This window comes from Myxocyprinus asiaticus, chromosome 31 (assembly GCF_019703515.2).
Source record: "Myxocyprinus asiaticus isolate MX2 ecotype Aquarium Trade chromosome 31, UBuf_Myxa_2, whole genome shotgun sequence".
In the NCBI taxonomy this organism is placed as follows: Eukaryota; Metazoa; Chordata; class Actinopteri; order Cypriniformes; family Catostomidae; genus Myxocyprinus; species Myxocyprinus asiaticus.
The window spans coordinates 40761896-40781378 of record NC_059374.1 but is presented as its reverse complement, the minus strand read 5'-3'; the positions used below and the strand labels follow the sequence as shown (position 1 = coordinate 40781378).

Sequence of the window (19483 nt, the reverse complement as noted above, 5' to 3'; positions counted from 1 at the left end):
AAAGCAGTTCTGCAAAGAAGAGTGGGCCAAAATTCCAGCACAGCGTTGTGAAAGACTGATCTCCAGTTATATGAAGCGTTTGGTTGCAGTTGTTGCTGCTAAAGGTGGCACAACCAGCTATTAACATAGGCATCAGCCAGCAGCTATATCACCCTGTAGCTCAAGACCGGTTGCCCACTGAAGCTAAGCAGGGTTGAGCCTGGTCAGTACCTGGATGGGACTGGTGGATCCAGGTGGATGCTGCACACTGGTGGTGGTTGAGGAGAGTCCCCTGTTTCACTGTGTAAAGTGCTTTGAGTGTAGTGTCAGAAAAGCGCTATATAAATGTAACATTCATTAATATTAAGTTTAAGGGGGCAGTTAGTTTTTCACATGGGTTATATACTCTAGGTGTTGGATAACTTTTTTGCTTCAATAAAAAAAAAAAAAAAAATTTGAAAACTGTATTTTGTGTTTACTCAGGTTGCCTTTTGATTTATGTTATATCTCTTTTGAAGATCTAAAACAATTTAGTATGAAAATGACACAAAAATCAGGATATGAATACTTTTTCACAGCATTGTATGTATATCGTTTGTTTATTTTCTCTAGCGTTCATAATTTCTATCTGTCTGTCTATCTACACTATCTATTGTTCTATCTATTATTTGTGCATTCGTGTGTTCTAGCGTGTTCTATCTATATCTCTATCATTTGATCGTTCTAGAATTTGTTCTAGTGTTCTATCCAGCATACTATATCTTTTGTTCATTCCAAATGTTCATTTGTTGTTTCATTCTATCTAAATATCGTTTTATCTATGTATATTGTTTTTTTCAAGCATTTTATCTAGTGTTCTTTCTTTCTATCTATTTGTCCATCTACAGGATCTATCGTACCATCTATCGTTTGTGCATGTGTTCTAGCGTGTGTTCTATCTGTCGATTATTCGTTGTATCTGGCTTACTAGCGTTCGTTCTGTCTAGCACACTATCTAGCACTCTTTCTAGCAATCTTTCTAGCGTTCGTTCTGTCTAGCACACTATCTAGCAATCTATCTAGCGTTCGTTCTGTCTAGCACACTATCTAGCACTCTTTCTAGCAATCTTTCTAGCGTTCGTTTTGTCTAGCACACTATCTAGCACTCTTTCTAGCGTTCGTTCTGTCTAGCACACTATCTAGCACTCTTTCTAGCAATCTTTCTAGCGTTCGTTCTGTCTAGCACACTATCTAGCAATCTATCTAGCGTTCGTTCTGTCTAGCACACTATCTAGCACACTATCTAGCACACTATCTAGCACACTATCTAGCACACTATCTAGCACACTATCTAGCGTTCGTTCTGTCTAGCACACTATCTAGCACTCTTTCTAGCGTTCGTTCTGTCTAGCACACTATCTAGCAATCTATCTAGCGTTCGTTCTGTCTAGCACACTATCTAGCAATCTATCTAGCGTTCGTTCTGTCTAGCACACTATCTAGCACTCTTTCTAGCGTTCGTTCTGTCTAGCACACTATCTAGCACACTATCTAGCACTCTTTCTAGCAATCTTTCTAGCGTTTGTTCTGTCTAGCACACTATCTAGCACTCTTTCTAGCGTTCGTTCTGTCTAGCACACTATCTAGCACTCTTTCTAGCAATCTTTCTAGCGTTCGTTCTGTCTAGCACACTATCTAGCAATCTATCTAGCGTTCGTTCTGTCTAGCACACTATCTAGCACTCTTTCTAGCAATCTTTCTAGCGTTCGTTTTGTCTAGCACACTATCTAGCACTCTTTCTAGCGTTCGTTCTGTCTAGCACACTATCTAGCACTCTTTCTAGCAATCTTTCTAGCGTTCGTTCTGTCTAGCACACTATCTAGCAATCTATCTAGCGTTCGTTCTGTCTAGCACACTATCTAGCACACTATCTAGCACACTTCTAGCGTTCTGTCTAGCACACTATCTAGCACATCTATTCTAGCGTTCGTTCTGTCTAGCACACTATCTAGCACTCTTTCTAGCGTTCGTTCTGTCTAGCACACTATCTAGCACTCTTTCTAGCGTTCGTTCTGTCTAGCACACTATCTAGCAATCTTTCTAGCGTTCGTTCTGTCTAGCACACTATCTAGCACTCTTTCTAGCGTTCGTTCTGTCTAGCACACTATCTAGCACTCTTTCTAGCGTTCGTTCTGTCTAGCACACTATCTAGCACTCTTTCTAGCATTCGTTTCTAGCGTTCGTTCTGTCTAGCACACTATCTAGCACTCTTTCTAGCGTTCGTTCTGTCTAGCACACTATCTAGCACTCTTTCTAGCACACTATCTAGCAATCTTTCTAGCGCTTCGCTCTTCTAGCGTTCGTTCTGTCTAGCACACTATCTAGCACTCTTTCTAGCGTTCGTTCTGTCTAGCACACTATCTAGCAATCTTTCTAGCATTCGTTCTGTCTAGCACACTATCTAGCAATCTTTCTAGCGTTCGTTCTGTCTAGCACATCTATTCTAGCGTTCGTTCTGTCTAGCACACTATCTAGCAATCTTTCTAGCGTTCGTTCTGTCTAGCACACTATCTAGCAATCTTTCTAGCGTTCGTTCTGTCTAGCACACTATCTAGCAATCTTTCTAGCGTTCGTTCTGTCTAGCACACTATCTAGCAATCTTTCTAGCGTTCGTTCTGTCTAGCACACTATCTAGCACTCTTTCTAGCGTTCGTTCTGTCTAGCACACTATCTAGCACTCTTTCTAGCGTTCGTTCTGTCTAGCACACTATCTAGCAATCTATCTAGCGTTCGTTCTGTCTAGCACACTATCTAGCACTCTTTCTAGCGTTCGTTCTGTCTAGCACACTATCTAGCACTCTTTCTAGCAATCTTTCTAGCGTTTGTTCTGTCTAGCACACTATCTAGCACTCTTTCTAGCGTTCGTTCTGTCTAGCACACTATCTAGCAATCTTTCTACGTTCGTTCTGTCTAGCACACTATCTAGCAATCTTTCTAGCGTTCGTTCTGTCTAGCACACTATCTAGCACTCTTTCTAGCGTTCGTTCTGTCTAGCACACTATCTAGCAATCTTTCTAGCGTTCGTTCTGTCTAGCACACTATCTAGCACTCTTTCTAGCGTTCGTTCTGTCTAGCACACTATCTAGCACTCTTTCTAGCGTTCGTTCTGTCTAGCACACTATCTAGCAATCTTTCTAGCGTTCGTTCTATCTAGCAATCTTTCTAGCGTTCGTTCTGTCTAGCACACTATCTAGCAATCTTTCTAGCGTTCGTTCTGTCTAGCACACTATCTAGCAATCTTTCTAGCGTTCGTTCTGTCTAGCACACTATCTAGCACTCTTTCTAGCGTTCGTTCTGTCTAGCACACTATCTAGCAATCTTTCTAGCGTTCGTTCTGTCTAGCACACTATCTAGCACTCTTTCTAGCGTTCGTTCTGTCTAGCACACTATCTAGCACTCTTTCTAGCGTTCGTTCTGTCTAGCACACTATCTAGCACTCTTTCTAGCGTTCGTTCTGTCTAGCACACTATCTAGCACTCTTTCTAGCGTTCGTTCTGTCTAGCACACTATCTAGCACTCTTTCTAGCGTTCGTTCTGTCTAGCACACTATCTAGCACTCTTTCTAGCGTTCGTTCTGTCTAGCACACTATCTAGCACTCTTTCTAGCGTTCGTTCTGTCTAGCACACTATCTAGCACTCTTTCTAGCGTTCGTTCTGTCTAGCACACTATCTAGCACTCTTTCTAGCGTTCGTTCTGTCTAGCACACTATCTAGCAATCTTTCTAGCGTTCGTTCTGTCTAGCACACTGTCTAGCACTCTTTCTAGCGTTCGTTCTGTCTAGCACACTATCTAGCAACTCTTTCTAGCGTTCGTTCTGTCTAGCACACTATCTAGCACATCTTTCTAGCGTTCGTTCTGTCTAGCACACTGTCTAGCACTCTTTCTAGCGTTCGTTCTGTCTAGCACACTATCTAGCACTCTTTCTAGCGTTCGTTCTGTCTAGCACACTATCTAGCAATCTTTCTAGCGTTCGTTCTGTCTAGCAATCTTTCTAGCGTTCGTTCTGTCTAGCAATCTTTCTAGCGTTCGTTCTATCTAGCAATTTTTCTAGCGTTCGTTCTGTCTAGCACACTGTCTAGCAATCTTTCTAGCGTTCGTTCTATCTAGCCATCTTTCTAGCGTTCGTTCTGTCTAGCACACTATCTAGCAATCTTTCTAGCGTTCGTTCTGTCTAGCACACTATCTAGCAATCTTTCTAGCGTTCGTTCTGTCTAGCACTCTTTCTAGCGTTCGTTCTGTCTAGCACAATATCTAGCACTCTTTCTAGCATTCGTTTTGTCTAGCACACTATCTAGCACTCTTTCTAGCGTTCGTTTTGTCTAGCACACTATCTAGCACTCTTTCTAGCGTTCGTTCTGTCGTTCTGTCTAGCACACTGTCTAGCACTCTTTCTAGCATTCGTTTTGTCTAGCACACTATCTAGCACTCTTTCTAGCGTTCGTTCTGTCTAGCAATCTTTCTAGCGTTCGTTCTATCTAGCCATCTTTCTAGCGTTCGTTTTGTCTAGCACACTATCTAGCACTCTTTCTAGCGTTCGTTCTGTCTAGCACACTATCTAGCACTCTTTCTAGCGTTCGTTCTGTCTAGCACACTATCTAGCACTCTTTCTAGCGTTCGTTCTGTCTAGCACACTATCTAGCACTCTTTCTAGCGTTCGTTCTGTCTAGCACATCTGCATCTTCTAGCGTTCGTTTTGTCTAGCACACTATCTAGCACTCTTTCTAGCGTTCGTTCTGTCTAGCACACTATCTAGCACTTTTTCTAGCGTTCGTTCTGTCGTTCTGTCTAGCACACTGTCTAGCACTCTTTCTAGCATTCGTTCTGTCTAGCACACTATCTAGCACTCTTTCTAGCGTTCGTTCTGTCTAGCACACTATCTAGCACTCTTTCTAGCGTTCGTTCTGTCTAGCACTCTTTCTAGCGTTCGTTCTGTCTAGCACACTATCTAGCACTCTTTCTAGCGTTCGTTCTGTCTAGCACACTATCTAGCACTCTTTCTAGCGTTCGTTCTGTCTAGCACACTATCTAGCAATCTTTCTAGCGTTCGTTCTGTCTAGCATCTGTCTAGCACACTATCTAGCACTCTTTCTAGCGTTCTGTTCTTGTCTAGCACACTATCTAGCACTCTTTCTAGCGTTCGTTCTGTCGTTCTAGCACACTGTCTAGCACTCTTTCTAGCGTTCGTTCTGTCTAGCACACTATCTAGCACTCTTTCTAGCGTTCGTTCTGTCTAGCACACTATCTAGCAATCTTTCTAGCGTTCGTTCTGTCTAGCACACTCGTTTCTAGCGTTCGTTCTGTCTAGCACACTATCTAGCAATCTTTCTAGCGTTCGTTCTGTCTAGCACACTATCTAGCAATATTTCTAGCGTTCGTTCTGTCTAGCACTCTTTCTTGCGTTCGTTCTGTCTAGCACACTATCTAGCACTCTTTCTAGCGTTCGTTCTGTCGTTCTGTCTAACACAATATCTAGCACTCTTTCTAGCGTTCGTTCTGTCTAGCACACTATCTAGCACTCTTTCTTGCGTTCGTTCTGTCTAGCACACTATCTAGCAATCTTTCTAGCGTTCGTTCTGTCTAGCAATCTTTCTAGCACACTATCTAGCAATCTTTCTAGCGTTCGTTCTGTCTAGCACACTGTCTAGCACTCTTTCTAGCGTTCGTTCTGTCTAGCACACTGTCTAGCACTCTTTCCAGCGTTCGTTCTGTCTAGCACACTATCTAGCAATCTTTCTAGCGTTCGTTCTGTCTAGCAATGTTTCTAGCGTTCGTTCTGTCTAGCACATTATCTAGCAATCTTTCTAGCGTTCGTTCTGTCTAGCACACTATCTAGCAATATTTCTAGCGTTCGTTCTGTCTAGCACTCTTTCTTGCGTTCGTTCTGTCTAGCACACTATCTAGCCATCTTTCTAGCGTTCGTTCTTTCTAGCACACTATCTAGCAATCTTTCTCGCGTTCGTTCTGTCTAGCACTCTTTCTAGCGTTCGTTCTGTCTAGCACACTATCTAGCACATCTTTCTAGCGTTCGTTCTGTCTAGCACACTATCTAGCAATCTTTCTAGCGTTCGTTCTGTCTAGCACACTATCTAGCAATCTTTCTAGCGTTCGTTCTGTCTAGCACACTATCTAGCAATATTTCTAGCGTTCGTTCTGTCTAGCACTCTTTCTAGCGTTCGTTCTTTCTAGCACACTATCTAGCAATCTTTCTAGCGTTCATTTTGTCTAGCACACTATCTAGCAATCTTTCTAGCGTTCGTTCTGTCTAGCACTCTTTCTGGCGTTCGTTCTGTCTAGCACTCTTTCTGGCGTTCGTTCTGTCTAGCACTCTTTCTGGCGTTCGTTCTGTCTAGCACTCTTTCTGGCGTTCGTTCTGTCTAGCACTCTTTCTGGCGTTCGTTCTGTCTAGCACTCTTTCTAGCGTTCGTTTTGTCTAGCACATCTATTCTAGCGTTCGTTCTGTCTAGCACTCTTTCTAGCATTCGTTCTGTCTGCATTCTGTCTAGCACACTATCTAGCAATCTTTCTAGCGTTCGTTTTGTCTAGCACACTATCTAGCACTCTTTCTAGCGTTCGTTCTGTCTAGCACACTATCTAGCACTCTTTCTAGCGTTCGTTCTGTCTAGCACACTATCTAGCACTCTTTCTAGCGTTCGTTCTGTCGTTCTGTCTAGCACTCTTTCTAGCGTTCGTTCTGTCGTTCTGTCTAGCACTCTTTCTAGCGTTCGTTCTGTCTAGCACACTGTCTAGCACACTGTCTAGCACTCTTTCTAGCGTTCGTTCTGTCTAGCACACTGTCTAGCACACTGTCTAGCACTCTTTCTAGCGTTCGTTCTGTCTAGCACACTGTCTAGCACTCTTTCTAGCGTTCGTTCTGTCTAGCACACTGTCTAGCACACTGTCTAGCACTCTTTCTAGCGTTCGTTCTGTCTAGCACACTGTCTAGCACTCTTTCTAGCGTTCGTTCTGTCTAGCACACTATCTAGCACTCTTTCTAGCGTTCGTTCTGTCTAGCACTCTTTCTAGCGTTCGTTCTGTCTAGCACACTATCTAGCACTCTTTCTAGCGTTCGTTCTGTCGTTTGTCTAGCACACTATCTAGCACTCTTTCTAGCGTTCGTTCTGTCTAGCACACTATCTAGCACTCTTTCTAGCGTTCGTTCTGTCTAGCATCTTTCTAGCACACTATCTAGCAATCTTTCTAGCGTTCGTTTTGTCTAGCACACTATCTAGCACTCTTTCTAGCGTTCGTTCTGTCTAGCACACTATCTAGCACTCTTTCTAGCGTTCGTTCTGTCTAGCACACTATCTAGCACTCTTTCTAGCGTTCGTTCTGTCTAGCACTCTTTCTAGCGTTCGTTCTGTCTAGCACACTGTCTAGCACTCTTTCTAGCGTTCGTTCTGTCTAGCACACTATCTAGCACTCTTTCTAGCGTTCGTTCTGTCTAGCACTCTTTCTAGCGTTCGTTCTGTCTAGCACACTATCTAGCACTCTTTCTAGCGTTCGTTCTGTCTAGCACACTATCTAGCAATCTTTCTAGCGTTCGTTCTGTCTAGCACACTATCTAGCAATCTTTCTAGCGTTCGTTCTGTCTAGCACACTATCTAGCAATCTTTCTAGCGTTCGTTCTGTCTAGCACATGCTTTCTAGCGTTCGTTCTGTCTAGCACACTATCTGGCAATCTTTCTACGTTCGTTCTGTCTAGCACACTATCTAGCAATCTTTCTACGTTCGTTCTGTCTAGCACACTATCTAGCAATCTTTCTAGCGTTCGTTCTGTCTAGCACTCTTTCTAGCGTTCGTTCTGTCTAGCACACTATCTAGCACTCTTTCTAGCGTTCGTTCTGTCTAGCACACTATCTAGCAATCTTTCTAGCGTTCGTTCTGTCTAGCACTCTTTCTAGCGTTCGTTCTGTCTAGCACACTATCTAGCAATCTTTCTAGCGTTCGTTCTGTCTAGCACACTATCTAGCAATCTTTCTAGCGTTCGTTCTGTCTAGCACACTATCTAGCAATCTTTCTAGCGTTCGTTCTGTCTAGCACTCTTTCTAGCGTTCGTTCTGTCTAGCACTCTTTCTAGCGTTCGTTCTGTCTAGCACTCTTTCTAGCGTTCGTTCTGTCTAGCACTCTTTCTAGCGTTCGTTCTGTCTAGCACACTATCTAGCACTCTTTCTAGCGTTCGTTCTGTCTAGCACACTATCTAGCACTCTTTCTAGCGTTCGTTCTGTCTAGCACTCTTTCTAGCGTTCGTTCTGTCTAGCACTCTTTCTAGCGTTCGTTCTGTCTAGCACACTATCTAGCAATCTTTCTAGCGTTCGTTCTATCTAGCAATCTTTCTAGCGTTCGTTCTGTCTAGCACACTGTCTAGCAATCTTTCTAGCGTTCGTTCTGTCTAGCAATCTTTCTAGCGTTCGTTCTGTCTAGCACACTATCTAGCACTCTTTCTAGCGTTCGTTCTGTCTAGCACACTATCTAGCAATCTTTCTAGCGTTCGTTCTGTCTAGCACATCGTTTCTAGCGTTCGTTCTGTCTAGCACATTATCTAGCAATCTTTCTAGCGTTCGTTCTGTCTAGCACACTATCTAGCAATATTTCTAGCGTTCGTTCTGTCTAGCACTCTTTCTTGCGTTCGTTCTGTCTAGCACACTATCTAGCACTCTTTCTAGCATTCGTTCTGTCGTTCTGTCTAACACAATATCTAGCACTCTTTCTAGCGTTCGTTCTGTCTAGCACACTATCTAGCACTCTTTCTTGCGTTCGTTCTGTCTAGCACACTATCTAGCAATCTTTCTAGCGTTCGTTCTGTCTAGCACACTGTCTAGCACTCTTTCTAGCGTTCGTTCTGTCTAGCACACTGTCTAGCACTCTTTCCAGCGTTCGTTCTGTCTAGCACACTGTCTAGCACTCTTTCCAGCGTTCGTTCTGTCTAGCACACTATCTAGCAATGTTTCTAGCGTTCGTTCTGTCTAGCACATTATCTAGCAATCTTTCTAGCGTTCGTTCTGTCTAGCACACTATCTAGCAATATTTCTAGCGTTCGTTCTGTCTAGCACTCTTTCTTGCGTTCGTTCTGTCTAGCACACTATCTAGCCATCTTTCTAGCGTTCGTTCTTTCTAGCACACTATCTAGCAATCTTTCTCGCGTTCGTTCTGTCTAGCACTCTTTCTTGCGTTCGTTCTGTCTAGCACACTATCTAGCCATCTTTCTAGCGTTCGTTCTTTCTAGCACACTATCTAGCAATCTTTCTCGCGTTCGTTCTGTCTAGCACACTATCTAGCGTTCATTTTGTCTAGCACACTATCTAGCAATCTTTCTAGCGTTCGTTCTGTCTAGCACTCTTTCTGGCGTTCATTTTGTCTAGCACACTATCTAGCAATCTTTCTGGCGTTCGTTCTGTCTAGCACTCTTTCTGGCGTTCGTTCTGTCTAGCACTCTTTCTGGCGTTCGTTCTGTCTAGCACTCCTTCTAGTGTTCATTTTGTCTAGCACACTATCTAGCAATCTTTCTAGCATTCGTTCTGTCTAGCACACTATCTAGCACTCCTAGCGTTCGTTCTGTCTAGCACACTGTCTAGCACACTATCTAGCCATCTTTCTAGCGTTCGTTCTGTCTAGCACACTATCTAGCACTCTTTCTAGCGTTCGTTCTGTCGTTCTGTCTAGCACTCTTTCTAGCGTTCGTTCTGTCGTTCTGTCTAGCACTCTTTCTAGCGTTCGTTCTGTCTAGCACACTGTCTAGCACTCTTTCTAGCGTTCGTTCTGTCTAGCACACTGTCTAGCACATCATCTTTCTAGCGTTCGTTCTGTCTAGCACACTATCTAGCACTCTTTCTAGCGTTCGTTCTGTCTAGCACACTATCTAGCACTCTTTCTAGCGTTCGTTCTGTCTAGCACACTGTCTAGCACAATGTCTAGCAATCTTTCTAGCGTTCGTTCTGTCTAGCACACTATCTAGCAATCTTTCTAGCGTTCGTTCTGTCTAGCACTCTTTCTAGCGTTCGTTCTGTCTAACACAATATCTAGCACTCTTTCTAGCGTTCGTTCTGTCTAGCACACTATCTAGCACTCTTTCTTGCGTTCGTTCTGTCTAGCACACTATCTAGCAATCTTTCTAGCGTTCGTTCTGTCTAGCAATCTTTCTAGCACACTATCTAGCAATCTTTCTAGCGTTCGTTCTGTCTAGCACACTGTCTAGCACTCTTTCTAGCGTTCGTTCTGTCTAGCACACTGTCTAGCACTCTTTCTAGCGTTCGTTCTGTCTAGCACACTATCTAGCAATCTTTCTAGCGTTCGTTCTGTCTAGCAATGTTTCTAGCGTTCGTTCTGTCTAGCACATTATCTAGCAATCTTTCTAGCGTTCGTTCTGTCTAGCACACTATCTAGCAATATTTCTAGCGTTCGTTCTGTCTAGCACTCTTTCTTGCGTTCGTTCTGTCTAGCACACTATCTAGCCATCTTTCTAGCGTTCGTTCTTTCTAGCACACTATCTAGCAATCTTTCTCGCGTTCGTTCTGTCTAGCACACTATCTAGCGTTCATTTTGTCTAGCACACTATCTAGCAATCTTTCTAGCGTTCGTTCTGTCTAGCACTCTTTCTGGCGTTCGTTCTGTCTAGCACTCTTTCTAGCGTTCATTTTGTCTAGCACACTATCTAGCAATCTTTCTAGCGTTCGTTCTGTCTAGCACTCTTTCTAGCGTTCATTTTGTCTAGCACACTATCTAGCCATCTTTCTAGTGTTCGTTCTTTCTAGCACACTATCTAGCAATCTTTCTAGCATTCGTTCTGTCTAGCACACTATCTAGCACTCCTAGCGTTCGTTCTGTCTAGCACACTGTCTAGCACACTATCTAGCCATCTTTCTAGCGTTCGTTCTGTCTAGCACACTATCTAGCACTCTTTCTAGCGTTCGTTCTGTCGTTCTGTCTAGCACTCTTTCTAGCGTTCGTTCTGTCGTTCTGTCTAGCACTCTTTCTAGCGTTCGTTCTGTCTAGCACACTGTCTAGCACACTGTCTAGCACTCTTTCTAGCGTTCGTTCTGTCTAGCACACTATCTAGCAATCTTTCCAGCGTTCGTTCTGTCTAGCACACTATCTAGCAATCTTTCTAGCGTTCGTTCTGTCTAGCAATGTTTCTAGCGTTCGTTCTGTCTAGCACATTATCTAGCAATCTTTCTAGCGTTCGTTCTGTCTAGCACACTATCTAGCAATATTTCTAGTGTTCGTTCTGTCTAGCACTCTTTCTAGCGTTCGTTCTGTCGTTCTGTCTAACACAATATCTAGCACTCTTTCTAGCGTTCGTTCTGTCTAGCACACTATCTAGCACTCTTTCTTGCGTTCGTTCTGTCTAGCACACTATCTAGCAATCTTTCTAGCGTTCGTTCTGTCTAGCAATCTTTCTAGCACACTATCTAGCAATCTTTCTAGCGTTCGTTCTGTCTAGCACACTGTCTAGCACTCTTTCTAGCATTCGTTCTGTCTAGCACACTGTCTAGCACTCTTTCCAGCGTTCGTTCTGTCTAGCACACTATCTAGCAATCTTTCTAGCGTTCGTTCTGTCTAGCACTCTTTCTTGCGTTCGTTCTGTCTAGCACACTATCTAGCCATCTTTCTAGCGTTCGTTCTTTCTAGCACACTATCTAGCAATCTTTCTCGCGTTCGTTCTGTCTAGCACTCTTTCTTGCGTTCGTTCTGTCTAGCACACTATCTAGCACTCCTAGCGTTCGTTCTGTCTAGCACACTGTCTAGCACACTATCTAGCCATCTTTCTAGCGTTCGTTCTGTCTAGCACACTATCTAGCACTCTTTCTAGCGTTCGTTCTGTCGTTCTGTCTAGCACTCTTTCTAGCGTTCGTTCTGTCGTTCTGTCTAGCACTCTTTCTAGCGTTCGTTCTGTCTAGCACACTGTCTAGCACTCTTTCTAGCGTTCGTTCTGTCTAGCACACTGTCTAGCACACTGTCTAGCACTCTTTCTAGCGTTCGTTCTGTCTAGCACACTATCTAGCAATCTTTCCAGCGTTCGTTCTGTCTAGCACACTATCTAGCCATCTTTCTAGCGTTCGTTCTTTCTAGCACACTATCTAGCAATCTTTCTCGCGTTCGTTCTGTCTAGCACACTATCTAGCAATCTTTCTAGCGTTCATTTTGTCTAGCACACTATCTAGCAATCTTTCTGGCGTTCGTTCTGTCTAGCACTCTTTCTGGCGTTCGTTCTGTCTAGCACTCTTTCTGGCGTTCGTTCTGTCTAGCACTCTTTCTGGCGTTCGTTCTGTCTAGCACTCTTTCTGGCGTTCGTTCTGTCTAGCACTCTTTCTGGCGTTCGTTCTGTCTAGCACTCCTTCTAGCGTTCATTTTGTCTAGCACACTATCTAGCCATCTTTCTAGTGTTCGTTCTTTCTAGCACACTATCTAGCAATCTTTCTAGCATTCGTTCTGTCTAGCACACTATCTAGCACTCCTAGCGTTCGTTCTGTCTAGCACACTGTCTAGCACACTATCTAGCCATCTTTCTAGCGTTCGTTCTGTCTAGCACACTATCTAGCACTCTTTCTAGCGTTCGTTCTGTCGTTCTGTCTAGCACTCTTTCTAGCGTTCGTTCTGTCGTTCTGTCTAGCACTCTTTCTAGCGTTCGTTCTGTCTAGCACACTGTCTAGCACTCTTTCTAGCGTTCGTTCTGTCTAGCACACTGTCTAGCACACTGTCTAGCACTCTTTCTAGCGTTCGTTCTGTCTAGCACACTATCTAGCAATCTTTCCAGCGTTCGTTCTGTCTAGCACACTATCTAGCAATCTTTCTAGCGTTCGTTCTGTCTAGCAATGTTTCTAGCGTTCGTTCTGTCTAGCACATTATCTAGCAATCTTTCTAGCGTTCGTTCTGTCTAGCACACTATCTAGCAATATTTCTAGCGTTCGTTCTGTCTAGCACTCTTTCTAGCGTTCGTTCTGTCGTTCTGTCTAACACAATATCTAGCACTCTTTCTAGCGTTCGTTCTGTCTAGCACACTATCTAGCAATCTTTCTAGCGTTCGTTCTGTCTAGCAATCTTTCTAGCACACTATCTAGCAATCTTTCTAGCGTTCGTTCTGTCTAGCACACTGTCTAGCACTCTTTCTAGCATTCGTTCTGTCTAGCACACTGTCTAGCACTCTTTCCAGCGTTCGTTCTGTCTAGCACACTATCTAGCAATCTTTCTAGCGTTCGTTCTGTCTAGCAATGTTTCTAGCGTTCGTTCTGTCTAGCACATTATCTAGCAATCTTTCTAGCGTTCGTTCTGTCTAGCACACTATCTAGCAATATTTCTAGCGTTCGTTCTTTCTAGCACACTATCTAGCAATCTTTCTCGCGTTCGTTCTGTCTAGCACTCTTTCTTGCGTTCGTTCTGTCTAGCACACTATCTAGCAATCTTTCTAGCGTTCGTTCTGTCTAGCAATGTTTCTAGCGTTCGTTCTGTCTAGCACATTATCTAGCAATCTTTCTAGCGTTCGTTCTGTCTAGCACACTATCTAGCACTCTTTCTTGCGTTCGTTCTGTCTAGCACACTATCTAGCAATCTTTCTAGCGTTCGTTTTGTCGTTCTGTCTAGCACTCTTTCTAGCATTCGTTTTGTCTAGCACACTGTTTAGCACTCTTTCTAGCGTTCGTTTTGTCTAGCACACTATCTAGCACTCTTTCTAGCGTTCGTTTTGTCTAGCACACTATCTAGCACTCTTTCTAGCGTTCGTTCTGTCGTTCTGTCTAGCACACTGTCTAGCACTCTTTCTAGCATTCGTTTTGTCTAGCACACTATCTAGCACTCTTTCTAGCGTTCGTTTTGTCTAGCACACTATCTAGCACTCTTTCTAGCGTTCGTTCTGTCTAGCACTCTTTCTAGCGTTCGTTCTGTCTAGCACAATATCTAGCACTCTTTCTAGCGTTCGTTCTGTCTAGCACACTATCTAGCAATCTTTCTTGCGTTCGTTCTGTCTAGCACACTATCTAGCAATCTTTCTAGCGTTCGTTCTGTCTAGCAATCTTTCTAGCACACTATCTAGCAATCTTTCTAGCGTTTGTTTTGTCTAGCACACTATCTAGCACTCTTTCTAGCGTTCGTTCTGTCGTTCTGTCTAACACAATATCTAGCACTCTTTCTAGCGTTCGTTCTGTCTAGCACACTATCTAGCACTCTTTCTTGCGTTCGTTCTGTCTAGCACACTATCTAGCAATCTTTCTAGCGTTCGTTCTGTCTAGCACACTGTCTAGCACTCTTTCTAGCGTTCGTTCTGTCTAGCACACTGTCTAGCAATCTTTCTAGCGTTCGTTCTGTCTAGCAATGTTTCTAGCGTTCGTTCTGTCTAGCACATTATCTAGCACTCTTTCTTGCGTTCGTTCTGTCTAGCACACTATCTAGCAATCTTTCTAGCGTTCGTTCTGTCTAGCAATCTTTCTAGCACACTATCTAGCAATCTTTCTAGCGTTCGTTCTGTCTAGCACACTGTCTAGCACTCTTTCTAGCGTTCGTTCTGTCTAGCACACTATCTAGCAATCTTTCTAGCGTTCGTTCTGTCTAGCAATGTTTCTAGCGTTCGTTCTGTCTAGCACATTATCTAGCAATCTTTCTAGCGTTCGTTCTGTCTAGCACACTATCTAGCAATATTTCTAGCGTTCGTTCTGTCTAGCACTCTTTCTTGCGTTCGTTCTGTCTAGCACACTATCTAGCACTCTTTCTAGCGTTCGTTCTGTCGTTCTGTCTAGCACAATATCTAGCACTCTTTCTAGCGTTCGTTCTGTCTAGCACACTATCTAGCACTCTTTCTAGCGTTCGTTCTGTCTAGCACACTATCTAGCAATCTTTCTAGCGTTCGTTCTGTCTAGCAATCTTTCTAGCACACTATCTAGCAATCTTTCTAGCGTTCGTTCTGTCTAGCACACTGTCTAGCACTCTTTCTAGCGTTCGTTCTGTCTAGCACACTATCTAGCACTCTTTCTAGCGTTCGTTCTGTCTAGCACACTATCTAGCAATATTTCTAGCGTTCGTTCTATCTAGCAATATTTCTAGCGTTCGTTCTGTCTAGCACACTATCTAGCAATCTTTCTAGCGTTCGTTCTATCTAGCAATCTTTCTAGCGTTCGTTCTGTCTAGCACTCTTCTCTTGCGTTCGTTCTGTCTAGCACACTATCTAGCCACTCTTTCTAGCGTTCGTTCTTTCTAGCACACTATCTAGCACTCTTTCTAGCGTTCGTTCTGTCTAGCACTATCTGATTCTCTAGCGTTCGTTCTGTCTAGCACACTATCTAGCCATCTTTCTAGCGTTCGTTCTGTCTAGCACACTATCTAGCCATCTTTCTAGCGTTCGTTCTTTCTAGCACACTATCTAGCAATCTTTCTCGCGTTCGTTCTGTCTAGCACACTATCTAGCAATATTTCTAGCGTTCGTTCTGTCTAGCACTCTTTCTAGCGTTCGTTCTTTCTAGCACACTATCTAGCAATCTTTCTAGCGTTCGTTTTGTCTAGCACACTATCTAGCAATCTTTCTAGCGTTCGTTCTGTCTAGCACACTATCTAGCACTCTTTCTAGCGTTCGTTCTGTCTAGCACACTCTTTCTAGCGTTCGTTCTGTCTAGCACTCTTTCTAGCGTTCGTTCTGTCTAGCACACTACTTTCTAGCGTTCGTTCTGTCTAGCACTCTTTCTAGCGTTCGTTCTGTCTAGCACTCTTTCTAGCGTTCGTTCTGTCTAGCACTCTTTCTAGCGTTCGTTCTGTCTAGCACTCTTTCTAGCGTTCGTTCTGTCAAGCACTCTTTCTAGCGTTCGTTCTGTCTAGCACTCTTTCTAGCGTTCGTTCTGTCTAGCACTCTTTCTAGCGTTCGTTCTGTCTAGCACTCTTTCTAGCGTTCGTTCTGTCTAGCACTCTTTCTAGCGTTCGTTCTGTCTAGCACACTGTCTAGCAATCTTTCTAGCGTTCGTTCTGTCTAGCACACTATCTAGCACTCTTTCTAGCGTTCGTTCTGTCGTTCTGTCTAGCACTCTTTCTAGCATTCGTTCTGTCTAGCACACTATGTAGCAATCTTTCTAGCACACTATCTAGCAATCTTTCTAGCGTTCGTTCTGTCTAGCACACTGTCTAGCACTCTTTCTAGCGTTCGTTCTGTCTAGCACACTATCTAGCACTCTTTCTAGCGTTCGTTCTGTCTAGCACACTATCTAGCAATCTTTCTAGCGTTCGTTCTGTCTAGCAATGTTTCTAGTGTTCGTTCTGTCTAGCACATTATCTAGCAATCTTTCTAGCGTTCGTTCTGTCTAGCACACTATCTAGCAATATTTCTAGCGTTCGTTCTGTCTAGCACTCTTTCTTGCGTTCGTTCTGTCTAGCACACTATCTAGCCATCTTTCTAGCGTTCGTTCTTTCTAGCACACTATCTAGCAATCTTTCTCGCGTTCGTTCTGTCTAGCACACTATCTAGCACTCTTTCCAGCGTTCGTTCTGTCTAGCACACTATCTAGCAATCTTTCTAGCGTTCGTTCTGTCTAGCAATGTTTCTAGCGTTCGTTCTGTCTAGCACATTATCTAGCAATCTTTCTAGCGTTCGTTCTGTCTAGCACATTATCTAGCAATCTTTCTAGCGTTCGTTCTGTCTAGCACACTATCTAGCAATATTTCTAGCGTTCGTTCTGTCTAGCACTCTTTCTTGCGTTCGTTCTGTCTAGCACACTATCTAGCCATCTTTCTAGCGTTCGTTCTTTCTAGCACACTATCTAGCAATCTTTCTCGCGTTCGTTCTGTCTAGCACTCTTTCTTGCGTTCGTTCTGTCTAGCACACTATCTAGCCATCTTTCTAGCGTTCGTTCTTTCTAGCACACTATCTAGCAATCTTTCTTGCGTTCGTTCTGTCTAGCACACTATCTAGCAATATTTCTAGCGTTCGTTCTGTCTAGCACTCTTTCTGGCGTTCGTTCTGTCTAGCACTCTTTCTGGCGTTCGTTCTGTCTAGCACTCTTTCTGGCGTTCGTTCTGTCTAGCACTCTTTCTGGCGTTCGTTCTGTCTAGCACTCTTTCTGGCGTTCGTTCTGTCTAGCACTCTTTCTGGCGTTCGTTCTGTCTAGCACTCCTTCTGGCGTTCGTTCTGTCTAGCACTCTTTCTGGCGTTCGTTCTGTCTAGCACTCCTTCTGGCGTTCGTTCTGTCTAGCACTCCTTCTGGCGTTCGTTCTGTCTAGCACTCCTTCTGGCGTTCGTTCTGTCTAGCACTCCTTCTGGCGTTCGTTCTGTCTAGCACTCCTTCTGGCGTTCGTTCTGTCTAGCACACTGTCTAGCACTCTTTCTAGCGTTCGTTCTGTCTAGCACTCTTTCTAGCGTTCGTTCTGTCTAGCACTCTTTCTAGCGTTCGTTCTGTCTAGCACTCTTTCTAGCGTTCGTTCTGTCTAGCACTCCTTCTAGCGTTCGTTCTGTCTAGCACTCTTTCTGGCGTTCGTTCTGTCTAGCACTCTTTCTAGCGTTCGTTCTGTCTAGCACTCTTTCTAGCGTTCGTTCTGTCTAGCACTCTTTCTAGCGTTCGTTCTGTCTAGCACTCTTTCTAGCGTTCGTTCTGTCTAGCACTCGTACTAGCGCTCGTTCTGTCTAGCACTCGTACTAGCGCTCGTTCTGTCTAGCACTCTTTCTAGCGTTCGTTCTGTCTAGCACACTATCTAGCACTCTTTCTAGCGTTCGTTCTGTCTAGCACAATATCTAGCACTCTTTCTAGCGTTCGTTCTGTCTAGCACTCCTTCTAGCGTTCGTTCTGTCTAGCACTCTTTCTGGCGTTCGTTCTGTCTAGCACTCCTTCTAGCGTTCGTTCTATCTAGCAATCTTTCTAGCGTTTGTTTTGTCTAGCACACTATCTAGCACTCTTTCTAGCGTTCGTTCTGTCTAACACAATATCTAGCACTCTTTCTAGCGTTCATTCTGTCTAGCACACTATCTAGCAATCTTTCTAGCGTTCGTTCTGTCTAGCAATCTTTCTAGCACACTATCTAGCACTCTTTCTAGCGTTCGTTCTGTCTAACACAATATCTAGCACTCTTTCTAGCGTTCGTTCTGTCTAGCACACTGTCTAGCACTCTTTCTAGCGTTCGTTCTGTCTAGCACACTATCTAGCAATCTTTCCAGCGTTCGTTCTGTCTAGCACACTATCTAGCAATGTTTCTAGCGTTCGTTCTGTCTAGCACATTATCTAGCAATCTTTCTAGCGTTCGTTCTGTCTAGCACACTATCTAGCCATCTTTCTAGCGTTCGTTCTGTCTAGCACACTATCTAGCCATCTTTCTAGCGTTCATTCTTTCTAGCACACTATCTAGCAATCTTTCTCGCGTTCGTTCTGTCTAGCACTCTTTCTTGCGTTCGTTCTGTCTAGCACACTATCTAGCCATCTTTCTAGCGTTCGTTCTTTCTAGCACACTATCTAGCAATCTTTCTCGCGTTCGTTCTGTCTAGCACACTATCTGGCGTTCGTTCTGTCTAGCACACTATCTAGCAATCTTTCTAGCACACTGTCTAGCACTCTTTCTGGCGTTCGTTCTGTCTAGCACTCTTTCTGGCGTTCGTTCTGTCTAGCACTCTTTCTGGCGTTCGTTCTGTCTAGCACACTGTCTAGCACACTATCTAGCCATCTTTCTAGTGTTCGTTCTTTCTAGCACACTATCTAGCAATCTTTCTAGCATTCGTTCTGTCTAGCACACTATCTAGCACTCCTAGCGTTCGTTCTGTCTAGCACACTGTCTAGCACACTATCTAGCCATCTTTCTAGCGTTCGTTCTGTCGTTCTGTCTAGCACTCTTTCTAGCGTTCGTTCTGTCGTTCTGTCTAGCACTCTTTCTAGCGTTCGTTCTGTCGTTCTGTCTAGCACTCTTTCTAGCGTTCGTTCTGTCTAGCACACTATCTAGCACTCTTTCTAGCGTTCGTTCTGTCTAGCACACTATCTAGCAATCTTTCTAGTTTTTGTTCTTCATTTTTGTTGTGTTCTAGCCTTTTATTCTATCCGTTGATTGGTCGATCATTTGTTTGTTCCTTTATTCTGTGCATGTTTTTGTTTTTATAGTTTTGTATGTACATGAACATAACATGACGATTGTGTATTTGTTTTTTAGACATGGCTGTGGGTCTCTGCCCCTCTCTGTCTGTACTGTGCAGAGCGGTTGTATCGTTACATCAGAAGCAGCGCAGCTCCTGTTACCATAGTTTCAGTCGTTAGCCATCCATGTGATGTCATAGAAGTGCGCATGCTGAAGAGCTGCTTTAAGCCCCGCCCTGGACAGGTGAGCTCCACTAGAGACTATTTAGGCTGAGACGGAGCACTTGTATTAAAATGAATGGGAGAAATTGGAACACCCAATATGGCGGGTATAGAAAAGGAAGTCCCGCTTACTTCTTAGAACTTAGTTTACTTAGAGGTAAAATGGCCAATTACCTTGTAGATACAGACATCGCCTGTCAATCAACTCGAGAACGCACATGGGCATTAG

General features: G+C 43.7%; 1 protein-coding gene across 1 annotated transcript in view; it reads left to right on the top strand.

Moving 5' to 3' along the window:
* The window catches only part of LOC127422595 (NADPH oxidase 4), a 47730-nt gene that overhangs the window by 11585 nt on the left and 16662 nt on the right, over nt 1-19483 (top strand). The window contains exon 10 of the mRNA XM_051666255.1: nt 19109-19276. Within this exon, the coding sequence (XP_051522215.1) occupies nt 19109-19276 (168 nt within the window). The remainder of the gene's footprint in view (nt 1-19108; nt 19277-19483) is intronic.